At 44.1% G+C, this 25,379-nt stretch overlaps 1 protein-coding gene and 1 long non-coding RNA gene across 2 annotated transcripts; one reads left to right on the top strand and one right to left on the bottom strand.

Moving 5' to 3' along the window:
* Positions 1-1,374: 1,374 nt before the first annotated feature.
* Positions 1,375-13,178, top strand: LOC146185748 (dermonecrotic toxin LhSicTox-alphaIA2biv-like). The gene is made up of 7 exons (XM_084606677.1): positions 1,375-1,576; positions 3,430-3,520; positions 4,079-4,319; positions 5,692-5,823; positions 8,165-8,287; positions 10,048-10,279; positions 11,223-13,178. The coding sequence occupies exons 2-7, from the start codon at positions 3,446-3,448 to the stop codon at positions 11,473-11,475; spliced, it is 1,056 nt and encodes a 351-aa protein (XP_084462803.1). The 5' UTR covers positions 1,375-1,576; positions 3,430-3,445; the 3' UTR covers positions 11,476-13,178.
* On the bottom strand, positions 6,676-24,991 carry LOC146185747 (uncharacterized). Its single transcript, XR_014708032.1, has 5 exons — positions 24,876-24,991; positions 22,253-22,345; positions 16,379-16,502; positions 8,154-8,247; positions 6,676-6,744 (listed from the first exon to the last, which is right to left on the bottom strand). It is a non-coding gene; the product is annotated as an uncharacterized LOC146185747 (long non-coding RNA).
* Between the last annotated feature and the right edge of the window lie 388 nt (positions 24,992-25,379).

The raw sequence follows: 25,379 nt of genomic DNA, 5'->3' as shown, positions 1-25,379 counted from the left end.
GATCACGACAGCAGTGAAGACCTTGGTGTGGGATAGGCATGGCGAAATTACGCTGCGTTTGGAGGCGACTGCTAGCACAGTCGAAAAGGCTTTGCAAAGAGAAAAGTGGTGAACGGTTTACGGCTCTGGGGGTTGTCTGATTCGTTGCTAGTGAGGCCCCGTCGTTTGCTGCGGTGCATCGATCATGAAGTGGGTGGTAGACGTATGGGTAGCTAGCGGCAAGGAGTATAAAAGCGTCCAGTAGACGCGGTTATAGGTGTAATTAGAAGAATTAAGTAATCAGAGCGCAGGGCTTAAAAGTTCGTTATAAGTTACCCGTAACGTGGGCGCGGGCGAGCTATGCTACCAACCTCAACTTACAAAAATAACGTAGAAAATTCCAAAATCTCTGAACGTTATGCTGCTGAGTTTAATTCCAGATTCCCAGGTTGCGAGCGCACTTTGACGTAACATCCTTCATACAAAGCACATCTGTTTCCCGTTCTTGTGCGTTCCTCCGAACAAGCGCATGTGTTCTTGTCATAGCTCTGAAACAATGCTTGCTCCAGGTGTATCCTTATACGAATCACAATAGGAAATATTCCTGTGATCCAACCCGCTATCAGTCTGCAGGAACCTGTCAGACTCGACTTTTTTTTTTTTTTTTTTTCCTCTGTCGTTACTCGGGCCAAGTTTTTCGTCTGATCACTTTGAAGACGGCCGCTATTCCTCGGCCACAAATCTGCTGTAGGCTTGGGCATAGATAAGCATTATTTAAAAAATTGCCCCCTTGAAGCTTTATTGGTTGAACATGCTAGATTTTGCCGGCTGAAGCAGCGTTTAGGGCAATAAGCAAGCTGCAGTAGAGAAGACTCGGAATTTGTTTACAGGTTCAGCAAGCACCATGCTATAGAAAAAAATATACATTTTATTCAATTTTTCAAGAACGATAAAAAACCAACATTATAATTTTCAGCAGTCTAACACTCCTGCCACGGAGCCACTGTAGCGATTGCTTGAAAAAAAAATGTTCTAACGAAAATGACCTCGGGACATGTTCGACTTGCGCTTGTTTGAAGGGCAGTGTATTGGCCAATAGTTTTGTAATAAAAACGATAGTAAATTAGATTCTGGAACTAAATTGACGAGATCAACCACCCTATACTGCCGCTGTCATGAAGTTATTTACCATATTCCGGGGGAGATATCTGACTGCTGGCGGCAGTACACGTGCATATAACGTGACGTAATCGCAGATATACGTCGCCATAATGCAGCCGCCCCCACCTCCTTCCCCTTCCCCTATTTACGCAACTCCGAAACAAAAGAACCTTCGGGTTCAGAGCAAACAATGGCCCGAAGTTTGAGACCTTAAAGGAGCACACTTGCTGTAGGGAGACCGCTAAAAAAGGTCGGCCATTTTCCCGCTCCTATACCGAAGACTTTCATTAACTGAATCGCCTAAAAAGATGTGCCCGGTCAGTTGATGTCAAGCGTGAAACGAAAATAGCCAAGACAAAGACTAAAGCCAGACTTTGGACACTTGGAAACCGAAGATACTCCACAACAATTGGCCGCTGGATCTCACTGAAAGCAGGTAGGCTACCAGTGTTTTCTTTTCTTTTTTTTTTCTTTTTTCTTTTTGCACGTTTTGCGAAGGCATCTAAGGACTTATAAAATGCGCTTCTTCGTGGGGTAATAAGTGAAACTTTGCTACCGTGCTGATCATAGGCAGTGAAAACAAATATACAGTAGAGCCCACCTACAACATTATCGGTTTGAACAATACATCAGATATAACAACGGACACTTGCAGCGCGATCAGCTTTATCAAGTGCTCTATAGTAAAATAAACTTAATATAACGATGTTGCAGTATATTATCGGTTCTAAAAATTAAATCTGATCGCTTAGCGCCAATCGTAAGTGACAAAAAAAAAAAGAAAAAAAGACTCGTAAACACTACGACTGCGCCAGCCAAACCACACCTCGGCCGAAGCCGCAAGAATGGCTGAGCCACTATGAGACCTCTTTTTTGCTAAAAATCCGTTTGCTCGGCTAGTTACAGAAGCTGGGTGCTCTACAGAGAGATGTCAACAAGACAATCACGAAGCAGTGAAAGCTGACTGCTTACGTGGTTTTGCCTGCAAATAAGTGAAAAGTATAAGATATTTTCCCCTCGTTAGATTTTATCAAGTGGGTCAAGTTTTTCTCTTTTTTTTTTTTTTGAGTTATCCGGTTATAACACATCGCTTATAGCTATTGATAATTTCGTAGCACTTCAATATCGTCACGAGTGGGTTTGACTATATACAGGCCGGTAGGTCTAATTACATGAACCTAGAGAAGCAATTAACTCTCAACCTAAAGAAAATACTTTTTTTTTTTTAATCTCTGCCTGCATATAGGTCCGTCAAGAATTAAAATACTGACAGTAATCCTCTCAGCTTCTCCATACAAAAAGAAAAAAAAAAACAACAAATTCAGGGAAATGGGTTTTTAGCCTAATGTTTTTGCACCTTGTCAAACTATATCGTAACAATCAATATATCTACAGATACCCCATAGGCAGGCTTATAGTACGTTGCTTTTTATTTCTAAATTCGTATCTCATGGGTGTCTAATGGCCCTCCTAATAATTCGTCGTGAGCACAGGACAGACTTCAGGAGTCAAATTATGTTACATATTGAAACCTTGCACCATTTGTATCAATGCGTTCATAAAATTATCTCAAAACATTTCGCAGTGTCCTCAAAATAATTTTCATAAAACCAAGCCTATTGGTTTACCACGTAACTCCTAATATCTCGTAGTCACTGCAGCATAAGCATTAAAATCGACGCCTTCCCTACACATCAGAAGCTCAGAAAACTGCGATAAACATGTACATAACGCTATCTAACAATAATCAATAGTTGCCACTCAATACAAGTAGCGTCCCAGGCAGCTATGCCTGTGCCGGGCTAATAAATCTACTCAGCTGCACCCACTCAACAACGAACACTCGGCTATTCTACTGACTGAATGAAACCGCGTGCATTCCTTTTTGAATGCGCCCAGAGGTCACTGCGGTGGACCTTGCTATGTGCGAAGTAGTCTTCTTTATTAAATTGCTTGCGTTCTTTTACAGATGAAAAATACCTGCAATCCGGTAAAGCAGTGATTACCAGTAATTCGATAATGTTTCATATAGAAGAAAAGGTTTTGCGAGCGCTGGTCAAATCATGGCCGCGACCCGTCTGACACTTCTTCTGACTATGTGCTGCACTGTTGTGTCCGACCGCTGAGACTTGCGCCGGCACTTGGCTCTGAATTTTAATTTCGCCTTTTGTTTTGCAATAAGTGATGAGCTAGACACCTAGAATATAGTGTAGTCACGAAAATTAAATAAACAAATGGAGTGACGGATGTGATTCATGATATTTACATATTACTTTTTGCATTTTGCAGGTGGTCAGCTGCCGTGATGCCCAAACATTTCATCGCCGCTTATTTCATCCTAACAAATCTATGCTGTACCGTACCGAGCCAGATCACAAAGGTTCGTATACATTCCAAGAGTGCACCCGACGCCTCGGGGTCATTAAGTTGGAAAAGACAGGCCGTGATCCGGATTTATGGGCCACTCTTGTCGGAGGTGTTCTATGAAAGTGTAGATGCCCGCCGCTAGCGGGCTTAAAACGCTAATTTTCACTTCGGTAAATAAACTGAAGGTGAGCGCTGTTTGTGTCTTTGCTTTTCTGACTGTGCTATTGGAGAGTATGGCAGAATATCGATACCTATGCATACTAGCCCAGCATTGCAACCTCTTAAGGTAGACTTGACAATGTTTCAAAACCGGCTGTTCCTTAATCCATTGGTTTATCTCGCCGGTTGTTCTTTATTCCGCTCCCCCATTGAGAAAGTACGGAACGCAATAGGGCTTCAGTCTTGTTTAGCTATCTTACGTTTTCTTTTTGTACTTTCACATTCTCTTTAGAAAAGACAATTGTACCAAAAGCAGCGCCCACTCGGTGTACAAAAAGGGCTAACTGGACAAACTTTGACATTCGTATCTGTTTCTTTTCTCTCTTTTTGTGTGTGTGTGACTTTTACACAGGCAAGTAAGGGCCACCACAGACGACCGTTCTACATCATAGGTCACATGGTGAACGCCCTCGAAGAGGTCGATGACTTTCTCGAGAAAGGAGCTAATGCACTGGAGGCCGACATCGAGTTTGCGGCGGATGGCACGGTCGTGGGAACGTTTCACGGAGCCCCATGTGACTGTTTCCGCAACTGCTTTTCGAAAGAGTCCATAATAGACTACCTAGAGCACATTCGGGACACCACCAGTAGCCGTGAGTCAGTTCAGTTGGAGTGCATTGTTCATTACCGTCCATGGTGGATGTTCCGCGTTATTTTAGCATTTGGTTATAACAGACTACCTCGTGGTCGCCGCACTATTGGAGAAATAAACATGCCGGCTTTTGCGGCCGGCCGAAGCGGTGTTTAGATAACGGCTTGGCTGTACAATTAAAATGATTCGTGTTGTAAGGTGGAGGTTTATTCTAGAAGAACTGAATTAAACTGAAGAATTGAAACAGGCCTAGCCGCAGTCACCGATCAGCGAGACCAGCCAGGCGCGCGAACAGCCAAGACCCCGAGGCTCGAGCACAAGCTCGTTGTCTTCTTTACAGTGTGTAATTTTTTGCTTGCCACGTGATATTTGCGCTGAACCCTTCGTGGTTCTAAGTACGTCAGCACTAGCTCATCCACTCGGCAATTTAGACGGTGTGTGATGTATGGAGCGTCCAAGCTGGTGCACGAGGTTCACTCGTGGGACCGGTCTGTGTCGGCGGTCTGAATGATATCACGAGGTTCCAGGTCATGGTTGAACTGTTAGAAGCTACAATCTTAGGCAGCATTTTGAGATGGGAATCAATTTCAGCGAGAGCATTTGATCCCGTAATGAGATGCGCTAGACCTACGTCCACGCAGGTACACTCGTCAATTGTAGGGCTTTATACCTATTTCCGGTGGTTTTAGTGCGAGAACACTCAATACGCTCACTACCACAGACCAAGAATCTTGTCCGATCGGTCTTGTGTGTGCTGTCTCTTTGATTGGCCTGGCCTTTCCGTGAGGTCACAACCACGTGGCCTCACGAAAAAACCGAAAATCCGACATCGGCTAAACGTCGCGTCGCCTTGGCGCTGTGAGCGAACAATCACGTCCATGGCGCTGGCCGGTGGTAGTTGTCAGCTGACATGCCAGAGCACCGATTGTTCGACGGCTTGTACGACTTTACGAGACCACACGACACTAGAAAATTCGGAAGAGCTGCCAACTCGGGGTGTTCCTTTGAGGTGGGAAGCTGGAATAAGAATCAATCTTCCCGTGTTCTTGGATACCGAGTACATGCCGGCGAACAAGAAGCCGATATCGCGTCATATGCTTAAAGGTGGAGATTAAGTGTCCCACTATAGCTTTTTTTTTTTTCGACAAATCTTTTTCCTCCTGCATATGGCAAAGCGATTAACGAATCACCTACTGGGTAATGCTGCTTCATTTGCATGAATTTGCAAGGGAAAGATGAGATTAATAAATCATTTCCCGCAGCAATAAATGCCCGCAGATGCTGAAGGGCCGCGCTGATATTTAACCAGTGTATGAGACATTTGGCTTACATCTGACGTAGGTGGTCTAATATTCATGATGGCTTTATTTCAGCCGAGTCGCAGTTCCGAGGAAAAATGAGCCTGCTCTTTCTGAACCTTCATACAGACAAGGTTCCCCAATCTGCGAAAAAGAAAGCTGGAATCTTGCTTGCGAGAAGTTTGTGCGAATTTCTCTGGGAAGGAGGTAAGCAGTACTTGTGCAGGGTATAATATCTCAAGGCTCTCAACGTAGCATGTTTTGCCACAAAACATGCAATTTATTTCGTTCTTCATCTCTAATTTTCTTTAACCTGCTAATTACTACCAAACTTAAAAGGCTATAAAGAACTTAAGCAGCCTCTCACCGTAGGTTACTTCATATGTGTTGGTGATTTCTTGTCTGTGTGTTGTCATAACTCGAATACGACTGTGCTAAAGGAAGTGACATCAGGGAAGTACCGTGAGTATCAGAGACGATAATGAATGTATATCAGACAGCTTCAAACCCGGGTACTTCTTTTGTACATGAGGCTCTCTCCCTACAGTACTCTCTCAACTCTCCAAGCACTCTTGATGGCGTCGCCAGAAGTTCAAGCCCGAATACAGCGATTTACCCACATAAAGATCACAATACCTTCGGTCACCTTTCGCATTAGCATAAAAGTGGGCATACAGTGAGCTGGGAAAGGTCGGCGCTTTATTTCGCGCGAATTAATTAAAAATAACGCCTCATATCAACGTCTACTGTCGACATTCGAATACTCACATATATGTACTACAGGGTAGTCTGTCTATCAATATAAATGAATCAATCAGCAAATTAATCCACCAGTCAATGATTCAAACAATCCTTCAATTCTTCAGTCGGTCAGTTGATTAATAGAACAGCAGCAGATTTATTAATAAATTGATCACAATATTTATTCCAAGGAAAGTAGAGATGTACAGCTGCCGTCAAAAAAGATCGAGGACGATTTTTGTTTTAAAAAAAATTATTTGAATAAGCATAGGTTGGTGCACTAAGTAATTTGCGTAATGACAATTAATTTCCACATACCTTTTCAAGAATGCGTGGCATGAGGGCAATGAAATGAACGTTTGGGGTATTATTTGCTTCCGGTTACTTCTGACAGCACATGTACATGTTTGAAGTAAATGGAGAAAAAGTTATATAAAAGCGACTGGACAATACCGATTGTCACGTATACGCTGTGTTCAGCAGCACGTTCGTTTCATACAAGTGATAATGAACCATCAAAATAATTTATTATTAATGATATAGAATCAAGCAGCAGGAGTGTCAGTTTAATAGTCGTGCAACCGGAAACAGCGTTTGCTTGGAAGTTCGCGTCCGCATGCAAGCCTCCCAGAGAGACCTATGTCAATAGTAATGCAACTTCAAAGTGACCAGCGATGGTGCTTGGCAACATTTATGCAAATATAAAGTGGCATAATAACACGCCATGATAATGTATTCACACTTTACCACTGAAAAGATTTCGCCTCCCTCCAAGTTTCCGAAACGTGCTGCCAAGCATTTGGATTTTCCTTAAAATTGTCGACAACTGAGATGGGTGGCATTCGCCTATTGAATGTTTAAACAAATAATATCTGTGCCGATGTCCAGTTAGCAGTAAACAATAGTACAATACCAGCGTTAGTACAATACAGCCCGTCCTGTGCACACACCGAAGAGCCATAATTCAAAGTCGTGAGCAGACAGTATAGCCGACTTTAGCGAATACAATTCCCCAGCATTTTGTTTACTACTATGAAGGCGTTTGGAGCAGGAGGTCGTACGGTGGCAGAAAAATTAAACAAAAAGATCGTCATGCGCTGTGAAAAGACATTCAGGAAACACAAGAAAATTATACGGCATCTCGTGTTGGAGAAATGAAGGCGCGCACGCAACTTTGAAATTAACTACATTAAAAGCAGCTGCAAAACTATGCTAGGTTTCAGCGGCATCACGATCACAGACAAGTTCAGCATGCTGATATTGCGAACAAACTCAACTGTGTCCATCTTGTACTTTGCTACTTTGTGGTTTATAGTCAATTTAAATAGTAACCTCTCGGAATGCGTTCACGAATTTTCAGTGAAAAATCAGGTAGAGGGCAAATGCTGTGTTCTGCTTCATTACTGCCCCGTCAAAATCACAAACGCGATATCGTTTCGGTACGCTAAAACCTTAAGCCAGTGTTCATGTGACCATAGTCTGGTGTAACGCGTTGACTGTACATTTTTCATTTTTTGGTTCCTGCTGGCCATTTCGGCTTTAGATGTTACAATTTCATTTCTGCTTACCATACAGTTGTGCACCACTCTACCTCCTACCAGAGTCCTTCAATACTCTTGCTCCTACTTACAGGAACTGAACGTGAAATTTCAGGTTAAGGCAAAGTGCACTTCTTTCCTGCATTTCTATCCAAGCACAACTTCAGCAAAATACAAAGAATCCAAGCGCTGTAATAATGCGACTAAATGGCGCCGGTAACATGAGTTCCAAGAGGTTTTTATTTATAATATCCTTACCTGTTGTCCAGTGCCCCCTAAGGAGCAGGTGAACGTCCTAATTTCTATTGGCAACCCCAAAGACGGCGACGTCATTAAAGGCATCTTGGAGTACCTACAGCAACAAGGAAAGCAACATTTTTTGGACAAAATTGGTGAGCCATAATTTTTTTTTTTTATGAATGCGTAATAACCACTAGAGTTGTAGGAACATTTAGATGTTCAAGGTACAACTTGAAGTCTGTTAATAATATGGTTTATAAAACCAGTTTTATACCTCACTCGGGAGGCGCAGTGGTTAGGGCACTCGACCACGATGCCTAAGTATGCGGGATCGAATCCCGGCCTCGGTGGACGCTTTTTGATGGAGGCGAAAAGCAAGGCGTCCGAGTGCTGTGCGACGTCAGTGCACGTTAAAGAACCCCAAGTGGTCGAAATTTTTGGAGTCCTCCACTACAGCGTCTCTCAAAGCCTGCGTGTCTGTGGGCCGTTAAACCACACAAACAAAAAAAAATCAATTTTTACAAATTCCTCATGTTTAAGACAGGGTAATGCTCAGTGCGCTGAATGGCCGCGCTAACTTGTGGTATTACTCAGAACGATGAAAAACCGTGATAGATATATTTAAATCTAGAGTTCTCATGACGCAAAACGCAGATTTCGGAGTCGCGATGTCTGCATTACCTCCATCATGAAGAGGAGGCAAGCAGATTAGATGTCATGAGCATGCCACACACGCTCCGAATGGTCATTACCATCCAACTCGGATACTATCTAACCGTGGTAAGTTAAAGGTTCGCTTGAGGACAGTCGTGCTTGAGCCTTTTTTATGTTCCAGACGGCGCTGAGAAAGCGCGGGACCTGGAGAAAGAAAGGCTCCTCACGAGGATTCCCTGACAGCAAAGCTTGTAGCGACAGGCGCTCCATGTAAAGGGAATGGTGGCAAAGTGCTGAAGCCAGCTGCTGTCGGATATGAGGCATTGATACTTACGCATATCCTATGACGCGAAGCGGATGACGTCAATATAATATTCCGCCTTAAAGCGTAGAAAGAAATTAGTAAAACGAACAGTCGTTTCTGGTATTATGCCGCATACTGGCTAAATATAACGTTAATTGCGTTAAAAGATCAGGCTGCAATATTTTTCCAGAAACCGCAACGGCGCGGTGGCAAGGTAACGGCGGATCCTTATTGGCTTGTTGAACATTGTAAGCAAATATATAAAAGAAAAGGAGGAAAGATAAAAAAAAAAAAACTAGTCGTGTCTACTCGGTAATAGTACGAGCCGGCATTAAGTTCCGATATTGCTTCCGTCCGTCTGGCCTTCTCAGCTGATAAATTGCAGTGGCATTGTCACAACAGTATCTGCAAAAAACAGAAGCTGTCCCTGGCATAAGCCGCTCGACGTGCTTTACTTCTACGATTTGTTGTTCTATAGTGGACCAACAGATACCTATGCGGCCACCTCGCATATAGAGCGACAGTAGAGCTCGATGCTCTAGTGCCTAGAGAGCACGAATTTGGAAACAAGACGTATTTTGTGTGATAAATAATGCCGACTGTCAAAACGGAACAGTGTTGCCCGTATGTATGATTTCGACTAACTAGCCTATAGGAAGCCGTATGCTTAGTGGAGTCGTGCATCACGGGAGGCCTAATATAACAGGTATATACAGTATTTCTCAACCACTTTTCTTTACAACTAAGTACTTCTCGCATCTGCACTCAAGAGTCGCCTCTAACCATTACGCTTGTCTCGCCTCCAAAACCAACGCATGCAAGGTCAGTGCGCTGAGAGAGCCAGTGTACAAAGTCTAATACTTAAGTGTGGACATTTCATGCGGGCATTGCGTTAGCTCGCCCCGCCTTCGAGCTATTCGTTCGCTCCAAATAACACTGTTTTCACTCCTGCAGGTTTCGACTTTCACCGGAATGACCCACTGAAACGCATTGGGCGCATGTACAAGAAACTGGGCCTCAAGCAGCACCTGTGGCAGGGTGACGGCCGCTCCAATTGCGTACGCTTCCTAGTGTCCGTAAACAGGCTGTTATCGGCTGTCAAGGCGCGTGACAGCAACAAGGGTTACATGGACAAGGTCTACCACTGGACCGTTGACCTGCCACACTACATTAAAAAGAGCATTGGGTAAGACACCATGTTTCACGAACACTTGAGGAGAGCGCAGAGGTGATAAATGCAGGAGAGATGGCGTTCGCGCCAGCCAGGTTTTGGAAGGTCCATGTTATAAACATTTCGCACACAAAACAATGTAATACAAGCCATGTCTACGAGCTACTGTTCGAGCTTGTATTCATATGTAGTATATTGTTTAAGTGAGAGGCCCTAGAAGGATCGGCAATTGCATGGTATCCATATGTTTACTTTGCCGACCTCGTAAAGCTGATGAAGTGGATGACTCGGAGACGAAGTATGACGGTTTGGATTGACTGGCGGCCTTATTCTTTTGTATATATCTGACCAGCAAGATCATGTCGTGTTGCTTGTTCTCGAGGTTTATTTATACTCGTGTTTGACACATATGTTTTCGTGTCAGGAATGCACAGCACATCTCGTGTACTATTTTTTGTGTCATTTTCAGTCTTTCTTATTGCACACCTCAGCGAATTTTGCTCACAGCCTGCTTTTTTTTCCTAGTTTGTTTAGCCTCTATCCTGCGCTTCATCCCCGCACGTTTTCATTTAATAGGGGGCTTAGTCACAGCCCACAGAAACCTATTACACCTTACAGCCTTTCTGCTTTACATCTGCCTTCAATTTCGGTGGAAAAAAAATTAGATGAATATTAAAAAAAGAGAAGGTATCCCAAAGAATATTTTGTCTGAAGTGTCGTGTTTATCTCTCTTAGGTTAATAGGATGCACAGAAGGGAAGCATTATCTCCTACCAATTTAGCTTCAGGCACGACAGTAATCTTTGGATTAGATCAGTCAAAAAGCATGTTGGTAATGTCCTTCCTTCTTACCTTATTAGGGTTGGCAGAAGAATATGTCATGTAGTTTAATATCGGTTACTATAGAAAGGCTATTCTCTCGACTAACTTCTATTCTTGCATTTCGCGTGCTTGCACAGGCATGGCGTTGACGGTATTGTCACGAACCGGCCAGACAACGTCCTCCGTGTGGTGAAGAGCAAGTCTTATCGTAACAAGCTGAGGCTTGCCGACACGAGCGACAGCCCCTGGACGCGGTTCAGACGGGACGCCACGGAAGTCAAGCAAGACACGGACAGAGAATTGGAAGCCTTGGGTGGAGGAGAGGAGATTACTTCTTCCAACACCTCTTTGACTTCTCCCTCCAAAACGTCTTCGCAAAGGAAACGCTAGAACGAAGTGTGATTCTTGAGTCCCTTCTAGTGATATGACGATGGTGGAATGGTCAAGGTTCCATAGGCGCTATTGTCGACGTTAAAACGAATGTACAGAATGACCTAACTGTATGAGGCACACGTATATCTGCACATGACGGACGCGCCAGCAAGTCTGGGTCACGAACAGTACGTTACGTGCTAGGGCTACGTGCGGTTGAAAAGCATCAGTATAGCGTCCGTAATACGGACGAACCACATGAGGGACGCGATAATGGGTGAGGGAGTGTGCTGGAGTACTTTTAAACCGCCACTACTGTGACGGCTTATTGTATATAGTGTGCACCCATCATCCCCATCACATATAGTGCACATGCTTGAAGATCTAGTTCGGTAACTCAACACGATCATTCTAGAATTTCAACTGAAAGAGAAAGATATCAACATGATAGCGTTAAATGTGCGCTGTACAGAAAGAAAACTACCTCTAGCTGGTAATAGTTGGAAGGACACTGATTGGCCGGCGGTTTGTGTGACGTCACGATGACACAGTCGAATTACCAGGAGCGGGCAGGTAACGTACGGCTTGGTTAAAGTTGTCTTGCACATAATGTGATAGCTGATGGTTGTACACTACTAATGAGTATGTGAGAGGTAACTTAATATCTATGGTGGGCTGTCTTTCACATAATGGGATACCTGACCGTTGTGCGCTGCAATTGAGTATGTGAGACATAATAGAAGCAGGAATTAAGGGAGTAGTGAATAAGCGCATAGCAAAGTGCATTTGCAAGCACGAGTATCTGCAAGGGTAGCCGCAAACTGGAGCAATCAATTCTGTCGCGTCGAACCCTCAAAGGGGGAGTTTAAGAGTCTCTAAAATTTCTTTTAAGCTGTCATTGGTTCATGATCCGAAACGAGTGGGAGTTTTAACAGCAAGAGTTTCCAATTTGCTGCAGTGATAAAGCGCCCCTCTTCTCGTCTCAAGATTTAACATTACACAACCATGACTACAGTCCTGTGCAGGACAAAAGCGACACACCTTATTATGTACTAATCAGATACATTTATTCTCAGAAAAGCCCCAGTTCGCAACGAGACAAAGAAGAAATTGGCTGCTGATAGTACATGACTGAGGAAAGCTTTCTTTAACACTGTGTTTTCGTATCTGAATTCCTCCGCATCACAAACCCGCAATGACAAAGTCAGCTTTGTCTACGAACAAAAATCGGGGAATAATTCGGTGTAGCTAGTCAAAATATCAAAACTGCAAGTTTGTTAAATACTAATTGCGCAAATACTAGAATAAAATAAGACTCACTATGAAAAAAAATGTGGAAAATGATGACACCCACGCCTCGACCGCTAGGAGATGATCGCGCATTTACTTCCACTCATGGAAAAATTTCCCCGCTCGACATGCGGCGCTGTTAAAACTTTCAGATGCCGCCTCGCATACATTAGTCGATTAACAATTTTGTTGTGTTTTAGGCAATAATATAATGATAATATTTGGTTCACCAGAAGAAGAAGACGCAATATCTGTCACACTTGTTTCGATGGGCACCTGACCTGCGCCGTAATGGAAAGGAGGAAGGTGGGAGGGTAGTGGGACAAGAGAAAGAGGAGCCGTACTGGAGGGCTTCGTAGTCATTTCTAACACTTCAGCATCTTTAACGTGCACTGACATCACTCAGCGCACGGACGCCTCTTCGTTTCGCCTCCATCAGCCGCCGGCGGTCGGGTTCAAACCCAGGTGCTCCGGCACAGTAGTCCGGCATCTTAACCACTGCACCATCGCGGCGTGGCGGACAATACCTTGCTACATTATGAAATTTCTGGTCTTCCCTACTGACGCCGAAAATAAACGAAATATTTGATTGTCGCAGAAACGTGACAAAGTTTCAGGAAAACGTTCGAGGTACCTAAGGCCTTACGCTCTGCGATCTATATGCTCTATGATCTATGGAATGACCTTTAAAGCACCCAACAAGTCTGGCTAACGTTCGTGGTACCGGCTGAATATCCGTTTTTGAGACAGATTCAGGAGAGAACAGTGAAATATACCATCCCGCCTGATACAACCCGGCTTGAAAGGTTACCGGGTGGCCTTTCATGACGTTCTAAGCTAGCTAAATAAGTCAACAAAAGCCACTGAGAGCATTGTGCATTATACTTGGGGACACTTTTTCTTGGCAATGGGCGCAAAGCTATGAAGGTGGTGCGTGTTTAAACGTGTCACTCCGCCATGTAGTTCGACCGCGCGGCTTTCGGTCTACCTAGACGTTGCAGATCATTTGCTTCTTCTGCTTCGACAGCCAGCGTCTCTTGATTTGACTCGAATCTTGCCTGGTGAAAACTCTTCCAACCTTTGCGGAGTGGACTTACCACAACAACTGGAATGACCCGAACAGGCGGATGTCACCATTTTGTCTGCAAAGCCGGGGCGTCTCGAAAACCCGCGACAGACATCAGACGAGGAAACCCGGTGGAACCAAGAATATTGTTTTAGGCATAACAGCTTCATTTGGAAAAATCGATTCCGTGATAAAACATATACCGTAAATAACTTGCTCTATGACTTCAATTTTTTTTGCACAAATTGCTCCTGTAACTAGGGACTATATTCAGCTGCGTAGGAAGCTGATGCGTTTCGGCTGCGTAGCTTTGGCTCCATTGCCAAGACAAATTGTCCCCGAGTATAGTTTGCGATATAGACATGGTGTTTGGTTCGCGCCATTATGTACACTCAGTTTTTGTTAAAGCGAGTTGCAAGGCTAGCCAAAAGAACCGTTAACGCAAGTTTAGGTTCTTCATTCCGCACCGGTAGCAGAGAGGTTAGGTCCCCAGCCTTGCAGGCGGGGAGGTGTAGTTCAATCCCCTGTATATCGCCGGGTACCCAGCGGTTACGCAATGGGTACAAGCCTTCCCTCGACCTAGTGCTCGAATTTCTCAGGAATGAAAGGATTGAAAAGGCTCACAGCTGGGCATAACCACACAACCCTAACCAGAAAAAAAAATGCGACGTTTTTCGGTGGGAAGGCTGAATTTTACTGCGACTGAGTGCACGTATTTGCCGTTGTTTGTTTGCTAGCGTCATAATGTCATACTCTAAAATGCAACTATTAAGTTGCAAGCTTCGCACATCCCCGGAGGCACACTAATCAAGAAACGACCACGAAAACGTAGCAACAGCTTTCAATAGCTTTCAGCTTATCGTAACCCCGCTTCTCAATGCACTGTCATCCATTGGAATGGCTTCACGGCTTTCCAAACGCATTTATCTCAACGCTCAGGGACGTTTAGGACTTACACCTGATTCGCCTTTATCACATTAAAAGCTTTTTGGTATAGATGTTTTTATAAGTGACAAATAACCCCTTCAATATCATGGTGGCTGCAATATTGTATTTTACTATATATGAAAATTTTTCAGGTATGCCTTGCGAAATGTTAATAATATTTCTCATAAGAATCCCTACAATTTCTTCTCAGTCCTATCTGAATTCTTGTTATCAGTTCTTAGCTCTCGTTTTTGTTTCAAAAGAGAACTATAACCTTGCGGTTTCTGATTGTTGTCTGTTGTGTAAATTTTTCTAAGCTCTTTATGTCTGCAGTAATCCATCTCCGGGAGCTGCTGTTAAAAGAAAATACGGTGTCACCGACAAGAAAGGCGTAATTGTAGAATGGTTCATAGATGGTGGCAGCCGCACCGTAATCTTGAGAATATTCTATGTTCAGATAATATTCTATGTTTGGCAGCGCGCTCGGCTCCCTTAGACGGTTTTGATGCGTGCCACGAGTGTGACGAGCATCGGCCACGTGCCGAGGAAAGGGAGCTGCCGCCGGCATGTGCCCCCCATAAACACTGGAATCTTTCCGCGGCCGCATGCTCATGGCACCGCTATAGGCTGTCTGCCAGATTCCCCTGGACCCCAAAATTTTGCCTCCTCAAAATTTGACCAGAATCGATGTCTGACAAATTCGCAAGGCTTGTTTACCGACCAAAGAAGTCTCGTTCGCATTCGCCACTCTCGCATAATCTAAGAAACGAAAAGGGGCAAGTTCCTTTTTTTAAGTAAACTCATGAATGTTTCCAATTGATTTCAAGATGAATCAGTAAGAGGTATCGAAAAGGTACCTTAGTTAAATACCACACCTTTGCAACTCGCAAGTGTGAATACGCCGTGAAGAGGCACCTGCCTCTTTTCGTTTCAGCAAATAAAGCTAACGCAAATAGAGCAAATAAAGAGGTCTGGTAACGAGACTTGTTGGTTGGGGGAACAAGCCTTGCAAAAAAGTTGATTTAGATATACCTACAAGTGGCCCACTACGTGGTGACCTCCCAACAAATTGGCATGGGCCACTTTCAAAGTACAGCCCCCCCCCCCCCCCCCCCCCCCTTCCTGTCGGGCCATCAAATTTTGACCTCGTCAAATTCTGACCTCACCAAATGTTGACCTCGTCAGAATTTGACCAGAGTTGATGTATCAATTGTAGCATGACCAATTCAGTCAAGACCTCCAAACTTAGATGCGCCACACCAAACTTTGGCCCACCTGGGCCCTCGAAATTTGACTTCTTTCCAATTTTGCCAAAATTATTGTCCAACCTAATTTGAATACGTCCAACTCAAAGATGACTTTGAAATTTGGGTCGACCACCCATAAAGTTTGAGTCTCTGATCCCAAAATTTGACTTCGTCACAATTTGGTCATTAGAACCGGCAACTGATTACCGGTACTAATTAAAAAACCGCAAAACTGATAACAGAACCAGACAGGGAACTCGCAATGTTTTCAATTTTTTCTGCACGTAGGGCGCCCCTGCAATTTTCTCTTCGCAACGAGTCGCGATCTTTTCGTGCCACGGTGAAGTCCTGGTACAAAGGCTCGTAGTAGTTACTGTCATCGTCAACTCACCATCTTTCTTTCAGTCTCGGCAGTTTTCTTTTTAGGGCTTCTTCATTATTTCATTAAGACAGCGACCAGTCTGTCCGACGTAATTCTTTCCACAGGTTACTGATGAATGATAAATCGCTCCTTCCTGCCAATGAACGAAAAATTTGTGCCTCTTCACGCAGCTGCGAAATTCTCTGTTTGAGGGACTAACTTTATTTACAAGGCTAGACGGTCGCTTAGGCGTCAAAAATATCATCGACAATCGCACTGCTTCCAATTCTTTCCAGGTCTCGCGAGACCTACAGATAAGGCCCGAGAACGACCTTTTTCTACCTTTTCTGTCAGTGGTCATTTTGCTGTTCATTGCTGATCTCAGCTGTTTTGCAGTTTTTCTGGCACTGAAGCCATAATATTTGAAGGATAGCCCGGCTGCACCAAGCTATGTACTTGGGTTTGGAGGTTTTGCTCGAGTCTGTGCTCACGTCTATTCTCTATTCTGTTGTTGAAAACAGAATCGACAATTGCTGTTTTCGTACGCTCTTAATGTGCTGATGAGTATGACAGGAGCAATTTTTCAACAAAGGGCTCATAAGCCGATTCAAAAATAATACGGCGTGACGGACGAGGTACCAACTAGCCCAAACAAGGGCTTCACTTCAAGAGCCGAGCATACATGGGACTACGGGTAAACTGAAGACCCAAAACCTAATAAAATCAATAAATGGCATTTCGTGTGTTAAAACCAGTTTAAGGCACTTCGAGAACACAAATTAAATATGATGAAACTGCTGCTCGAATCAATCGAAGCTGCCATACTCTAAAGATCGACCACAAATTTATACATTTCACGAACACCAAACCCTTCCGAACACTCAAACATCTCGCATGAGGCAAGGAACATATCAATAATAATTGGGACTAGACATGAATTAGTACAGATGTTGTAGCTGAAGGAGAGGAAATGCGAGCGTTTCGTGAAGAAAGAAGACGCTGGTGCGGGCGATCCTTTCGGTGTTCTGAGGATTCTGTCTCAAGTCATCATCATCATCATCATCTGAAGATCCCCGCCGTCGCACTGGTTCCTGCTGCTGCCCTGTTGACCTGCGGTCGCTGTTATCGTCCTGCTCTTCGGCTAGGACGTGGCATTTGGTGAAGGTGTGGGTGTGGACACCGGTTCACCGTCGAGGGCTTTCAGAAAAACTCATGAAGCGGTATTTCGGGCCGTACATAGTTGTTCATCGGGACGGTGAACTTAATTACGAGGCGCTGCCCTGTGTAACGCAACCGTCGTCACGCCGTTCCTTGCGTCCTGACATTGTGCACGTAGTGCGGCTTAATCCGTATTACCACAGTGATCACCGAGAACCCTTCCTTCTACTAGCAAACGTTCCGAGACCGCGCGTCGCGGCTGTTATTTCATTTTGTGTTTAGCATCGGGACGATGCTTCTTTTCGGAGGGAGGTAGTGTAGCCGAAAAAGTATGCTCTTCGGCTAGGACGTGACAATATCATCCTTCTGAACGTAAAGTCAACATTTGGTTCAGAAAAGTTTCCTTTAAATAAAGTGACAGAGTAAGTGAGGCTGCTGAAGGTAATTCCACACTCTTTCTGGAATGACCCAGCTCCTTGCTTGTGACGACAAGGTTTCTAAGTGAAGAATTGAGATATATGTTTTTAGATCGACTGAGGATCGCGGAAGCTTTTTTTTTGTATGTAAACATGAGGAGCGCAATTTCTTCTTCTGGAGAGTTTTTTCGGAACTGGTCATAAAAAGCAAATTCATTTCCATCCTGTCGCGATGCTGGACGAAAGACCGTTACCAACTCGCAAGACGGGTTGTTTTGTTGCGACAGGTGGGATAAGCCTTGCGGATTATGCCGAAAGCTACCCTAGCGTAGTGACACTTAATTATTAATTAGGGTTATTAACTAATACACATATCTATAATCTGTCAGATCTACGTCGCCATACACAAGCACCTACGATAGTTAACAATAGTTAACTCCCGCTGTCACTTTCCGAGTCCAGATCCGAGTACTGAGACAACTTTGAGAAAGAAGGCGGGATGCCTCCTTTCTAAATGACTGGTTTGCGTGTGCGTAACAAATGTGCTAAAATGAACTGTGCAGTGCTGCTGCTTTCATTTATTTGAGACAAGCGAGCAAGGCACATCCTTCCGCGTTGAAATCTGGAAGCACGTAAATATGTACAAGATGGCCTGGTATCCAACTATGTTCCTCGTGTGCTATGTGGCATTGTTTCCTATCGATCAACGTCCGTCTCAGTTCGCTGATAGTCCCAGCAGAAGGCATCCCGTGCTTAAAAATGCAAACACGCATTATTTCTAGCGTAGTTTGGTGAGAATAGTTATTTTCAACTCTGACCACAGACATGCGAACAAAGAAGCGAATCGTTATCAAGAGCACACTAATCATAAACATACGACATTTGGGCTGGGAACATGACGCGACTTACTGGCAATTTTCAACTCACTTGATCTGCTGACAAGGCAATTTTCTTTTGTTTAAAAATACAAGTTTTTATTTGCCATAAAATATAAGATACCGCGGCAAAAAGAATGACGACCAAGTCAGCAAATTTGACCGTGCCTGCTCATATTTGGAGTTTGCAATAAGGGCAATAACCCGTCTTCCTTGTATTTTGCGGCTTACATTTCAAAACACCGCCCCTATCCAGTGATCGTTAGTGAGCGGAAGGTGACGAAGGCCACTCGTTCTCATGAAAAAAAAAAATTATAAAAAATGAAACAGCCCATGCTGACACAAACGGCACTTGTAGCTAGTAGAACAGTGACGCCGGCTAGCAACAAAATGCGTTATGGATTGGAAGAAATGATTTAGTTTCCCCTCATCTAGAGCATAAGAAACGCTTCTGTGCCATTGGGAGAGCTTTAAAATGCCATGAACGTGGCTCCATCGCGCTGGCAGAGAGCGGAGCCGCTCCGAAACGTCCGGACATGTAGAGGCCGAAGTGAAGCCGGAACACCTCCCCCGATTGCCACGAGCTCACAGGCTGTACAGCTTAGCCTCAATGGCATTCGTTTAGTAATTACGATAGCTATTGGGGATGCGCCACCCCGTAGGGAAGGCGAATTTAGGGGGGCAGAGCAGCGCATTAAAAAAATAATGCAACGGAAGGAGATAATTTGCATACCTTTTTTTTGTTGCTCTTAGGTAAGGGTGTCCATTATCAGTAAGAGATTAACGCTGTGACAGATATAGTTGAAGAGTAGAATGGAAGTATGTGTAGTATCCCACAGGCAGCACAGGAAAGTTGGATAGGAAACGGGGTGAGAAGGACCCAGAAAAAGGTGGAAAGGAATGATCGAATGTTCAGAATATGAAGAATGTTCCTCTCCAGGAGAAAGGGTCCACTTTATATATCTCTGCCCATCGTTTGAGTACAACAGTCGTATATTTTTGCCAGAATAATAATGCTTAAAAGAATGCATAATTATTTCGTTGTCATATCCTTTGCAACAAGTAGAACTTAAAGAACATGAGTACATTGGCTGAAATGAAGACTTCTGAGATAGGCAACACCACGCGGCTGATTTATTCCCGAGTATCAGTGTCGCCCCCTTCGCATAGTTCGGTATGCACGGGTAAAACAATACCCCTTCTAACTCCAACCACAGCTGAATTCATCAATTGTCATCCTCTCTTGCCATATATATATGAAAATTTTTCAGGTATGCCTTGCGAAATGTTATTAATATTTCTCATAAGAATCCCTACAATTTCTTCTCAGTCCTATCTGAATTCTTGTTATCAGTTCTTAGCTCTCGTTTTTGTTTCAAAAGAGAACTATAACCTTGCGGTTTCTGATTGTTGTCTGTAGAGTAAATTTTTTCTAAGCTGAATTCATCAATTGTCATCCTCTCTTGCCATATACCACGCCACTCAACAAGCTATTCGGTCCTGTATGTAGCGCCCGTACATACTGCGCTCAGTCAACGCTACCCAGAATGCGAAAAGCCCTGAACGTGATCCCCTCTCTCAGGTACCTGCGTCCCCACTGTGAGATGATTGCCGCGGTAACAAGGAATAGGAAGGACTCAGCTGGCGCCAGGAGGAGGATAACACTTTTATTGATTGTGAATTATCCGTGTTTTTTTCCCTGATTTACCTCCCTCAGTACAGCGCGCTGTTTGCCGCAGTGATCCTGCAGTCCCGCCTGATCAGCTATACCGCAGCTCTTGTGGGTTGGTCCTGGTAAGAGCAACTACCCGGTTAAGCGGAGTGGAGTTGTTGATAGGAGTTTGGGGCATTGAGAGTGTTGCAGGACTGTTTGGATTGGGCACGCAGGAGGGGCTGTAGGAAGAATATAGGGTCGGAAATAAAGTGCATGTTCGAGGCAGAAATGTGGAAAGAGATGCGTGCGCAATTGCTGCCACCGAACAGCTACATCTCTGTTTACCATAAGGAATAAAACCAAAGAAACGAAAGGACAGAGGCACGACAACACGGGCCGGTACTGACAACTAGCGTATTCGCCATCATCTGTTCGGACGGGGTTGGGATGCATTTGGATGGGACTTCGTCTCGATTGGACAATTCATTCCCGGCGCCTAGTTAGTAAAATCAAGGGCTAGCGCATTAGCGCACTCATATTCACGTATAGAGTAGTGCCCAGTATAGTCCAGATGGTCGGCACATGCGGGATGTTGGTGTCCTTTAAATGTTGGAACAGCTGATGCTGGGTATGTGGACCAGCAAGGAACGTGACAAATGCAAATCTGGCAAATGCAATAAGACCACGAAAAACACCATGAGTACAGAAATGAGGACCGACACATCATTTGAACAGAAAAATTAGTTGTGGTTTAACTCCGGTTAACCCTAGTTGAATTGCGATAGCAACAGTCCCTTCTACTCTTCTTCTTCCTCTTCCTCCTCCTCCTCGGCTGTTCAAGGTCAAGCGTGGCCTCCGCCGGGACCACGCGACGGCTCGAAACCTGGCGCAGTATTGCTATCGCAATAAAAAAAATTGCCCCCGCGAACATCGGCCATCTTGCATGCTTATACTGAACAAGAAAAAGGCACTTGAAGACAGTCGAATTATAAGAAAATTATGTGTTGTACTATTTTAGTCGCCCATGTGCTTCATGAGGCATGTACGTCTAAGTGTTTAGCATAATCGGTCTAATCACGATCGCAAGACGACGCCACTTGTCATCGATTGAGGTAGCGTGCATTGCGACTAAACAATGCGAAAATGAAACGAATCGTTATATAGTTACGCAATATAATAGTATAGAACACATTGAATTGTTACATAGACAAAGCTAAAGCTTTTAAGTAAGGTTTTTTCAGTAATCTTCTGGGGCATTTGAAGACAGCGGCACACCGGTGTCCGGTCGAGGTTTGGATCCCGTGCCTTTCATAGTGTTCACAATGGGAGTCTGGAAAAGGTTGAAATTTGAAGACGCTTCTGAAGGGACAAAAATATGAAAGATCTGCTTTCCTGATCGTGTTCTTTTTGTGAAGAATTCAAATGAGCAGAAATTCAACTTTTCATTCTCCAAGCTTTTGTTTGCCAGCACAAAACAAAATTGTCCAAAATTAACATTGTAAGAACACAGCTATTGAATCCCGTGCAGTAGGGTTATAACCTAAACTGCCAGCTTTTACACATTCGTTGAGTTCTACCCGTGGGGTCTAAGTATACCACTTCCTTACCGTAAGGCGTGTGATCTAATCATTTTTCATTCTTGCAAAGAACACAAGATACCCAATGAGTGCTCTAAATGCTTCGTCCGGTGAGAGCTACGCCGCATTCTGCCTATTCCTCTATAAATACACCTGTGCTTTACTCTCAACAAAACAAATAACCTCGCTGTGTTAAAAACAATGCCTTCAGCGGTTGCACGAACCTGGAAAAGAATCTTCTTTGTTCTCACTGCGCAAAGAACAGCTCTCGTCTTTCTGCTCGCGCATGGGCCTTGCATGGAAGTAGCACTGCGAACCTGCAGAAAACAACAACGTTACACGAATGAGAAACGAACAATAAAAGTGAGGCAGCCCTGCCCGAAGTGATGTGGACTGTTTTAGCGTAACTTTGAATAGCCCGACAAAGAGAAGTACGAGCAAAACAGCTATCCGCGCGCTCGACAGGTAATCCTGCTTGAAGTAAGTGATGCGTTTACGTTTTGTTAGCCTAACTTGACAAGATTTTTTTTTTTAGTTTCTAGAAACTAGCAGCCATATGTGCTCGTTATTGCAGACAATCAAACGAGACGAAGGCGTACTGCTGCATTTTCTTTTCTTCCACTTTCACTGCAGGTTGCGCTGGGAAGGTTATGGGTAAAATTAACAAGAATGTACATACCTTAAGCATTGCACTACGAGATTTCTATGCGGAAGAGTATTCCTTCACTTGTAGTTCTATCCTAATAGCTACAATAACCACCTGCCATACGTCAAAAAAAAAAAATTAGAGGCGATCAATTGTATCGCACGGAGGAAATATGATCGCATTTTATTTATTCACCCATCTATTGAAAATCTTTTTTTATGTCTATTCAGATTGCATTCTTACCTTATGTCTATAATTATTCACCTCTTCGACATCGCTTAGACCGCGTTCATAGCGAAGCTGAGCACAAATGCCGGCACCAACCTCGATGCTAAACCATTTTCGCCTTCAAGGTAGTCTAACACTACCGAATTTAAAGGCATTCCTTACAAATACCGAAAAGCAATGACACATGACAGAAGTTCCGAATATGATATGTTCTGAGTAGACGTTGTGGACCATTTTACTGTAAGAATTACTAAGCAATACGAAGCAAGACCCCCACACCCTCGCGCAACGCCGCATTTGTTTTAAAACAAACATCGCTCCGATGTATTGCTCACTTCATTATACGGCACATAGTATTTCATACATAGATAAGCATTGTGCAAAAAGGAATATCTGCGCTGTGCTGGAATATCAGCCTTGTTTAGAAATCGGTAGCCGTAAAAAAAAAAAAAAAATGATCGACGGGAGAACAGACCTATTTTGTTAATACCTCAAAAGTGGCATTTTAACCTTGTTTTTTGATGAATACTTAGGGCAACCTCAGAGCGGCTGCGGAAACGCTTATTTGCATTTACTAGCAACATGCATGCGGTTGACACTGAACTGGAACGGGCGTCGGTAACAAGAGGATCGTTTCATGAGGAATTAATTTGGGATTATAGAGCGAGAGAGGTGATCAGGCATTGGTAAATTAAAGATATTATTTACGCGACAGTAAAGCTCAGTGTTTAAGTCTATGAAACCGTAGAGGCTCTTATGTGTGGTTCTTCTTGCAGGTCCTCATTACGCGTACAATACATCCACCCCTAAACCTAAACAGGCAAGCGTAAACGCACCAAGTTTGCATATACTACATCCGTCGTCTCCAGCTCTGCTGCCTCTTAAGGCGAAAGCCCTTTTTGACTCATGGGCTGCGAAAATGTTTGCAGGAAGTGTTCCTTGGAAACGCCCGAAGGAAATGTTCGCACTAACTGACACTTACAGGGATCTAACCATTATCTCCGAGCGCGCAAACCACTACTCCACGCCGGGCTCGAGAAAAATCGATCGTAATTCTCCTAGTCTAGCGTTAGGATGATAGTACCGTTGACAATGACGATGCAGTTAGGGATGATAATTATGGTAGTAGCGGTGACAATGCCGGTTCATTTAGTTAATAAAGAAGGTAGCGATAGTGATGATAATTATAGTAGGAATGACAATGACGATACAGTCAGTAAAAGCAGTCCTGTAAAATGGTTTTCGCCTTTTGCGCTCATAAGCACACTTAAGCACAGTCTTGTATGTTTTTTCTACGGCTGCGGCGAAATCGAATACAGAGCAACCTTTTTATCGCAGCCAAGTAGTTGCAAACGCAGCAGCATGTCTTCGGTAGCGCGACGATTTAAAAGCCCTTCCGCGCCTCCTGCCGCGCATGCCGTAGTCATCCTACTAATAGAGTGGCGCGATGGCCACTAGGTGGTGCTAGCGGTACAGGGGAAACTTCCACACGAGTTCCTTATACAGCCGTTTCTAACAAGGTAATCCTGCATGAGAGGTTATAAAGCATCTGCGGGTGATTTTAAAGCGTTTGGTGGCGTCTTCCGTTCATGCGTCAAACTAGGTGTATTTTTTTAGTCGGACGTGAGAGCTCCTTCTCGCCCTCTAGGTGATCCGCCTGCGGCGTTTCTGCGGTTTCAGTAAGTTTGCGCATGCGCCGCTAGCGCCGCGAAGATCAGTGCAAGCTGACGATCTCGCATTGTGCCGGGCCGCCGCCAGCTGTCGCGGTCTTCCGAACCAGTTTACGACGGCATGCTGAATGAACTAAAGACGCAACCGTGAGTCCAACGCTCACTGTAGGCTTTTAAAGCCTTGATTCATCCGTAAAACGAAAATACTGCATAAAAAATGCGAATTCCAAACATTACACGGCCGGCTATGTCAACAACACAGTAGGCATGGGGGATGCAGACAACGCGTGAGACAAAGCATACCTAAGAATCCCAGTAGTCACTGTGAAAGCACGTGACTACCTCCACAACTGCTGCTATGCCGCTCGGATTGGGAGGGCATCTCCTAAGCTTTCCTTCCTCCATGGTGTATATGCATCATTCCTACAGAGAGACAACGCGTCTTAGACCTTCCCATCTCACACTTTAGGGACACAAAAACAAGTCGCTTTTATTTTTCAGCCTCAGAATGTACGAAGCGAATACCAAGAATGTATTTCTGCTTTAATAGCTAGATAACTGTAAAAATTTGAGCCCTGACAAAACTTCGTTAAAAACATCCTTTTCCGCAACTTGTAAAAGACGCACGATTTCAGCGCAGTCGTGTTATCAACAAAAGGTAGTGAAAACAGCCAGAAAACACGGCGACTAGTTCAGAGGGTGGTTCGGAATCCCGAGGTACATTATTCAACGAAATATTCTTGGCGAAAGCGGTATTTTCTTATATTTGAGGCATAAAACGGTTGACCATTGAATACTGCTGTCAGG

Source organism: Amblyomma maculatum, chromosome 6, assembly GCF_055883805.1.
Source record: "Amblyomma maculatum isolate TAMU_Amacu chromosome 6, ASM5588380v1, whole genome shotgun sequence".
NCBI classification, from domain to species: domain Eukaryota; kingdom Metazoa; phylum Arthropoda; class Arachnida; order Ixodida; family Ixodidae; genus Amblyomma; species Amblyomma maculatum.
This window is presented reverse-complemented; position numbering and strand designations above follow the sequence as displayed.

What these genes read in the sequence shown, in the direction of transcription:
- LOC146185748 (XM_084606677.1), top strand. Translation starts at nt 3,446, where the DNA reads ATGCCCAAACATTTCATCGCCGCTTATTTCATCCTAACAAATCTATGC. An exon ending in TCGGGACACCACCAGTAGCC is followed by an intron (nt 4,320 to 5,691) that starts GTGAGTCAGTTC and finishes GCTTTATTTCAG; the next exon opens with CCGAGTCGCAGTTCCGAGGA. An exon ending in TACATTAAAAAGAGCATTGG is followed by an intron (nt 10,280 to 11,222) that starts GTAAGACACCAT and finishes GTGCTTGCACAG; the next exon opens with GCATGGCGTTGACGGTATTG.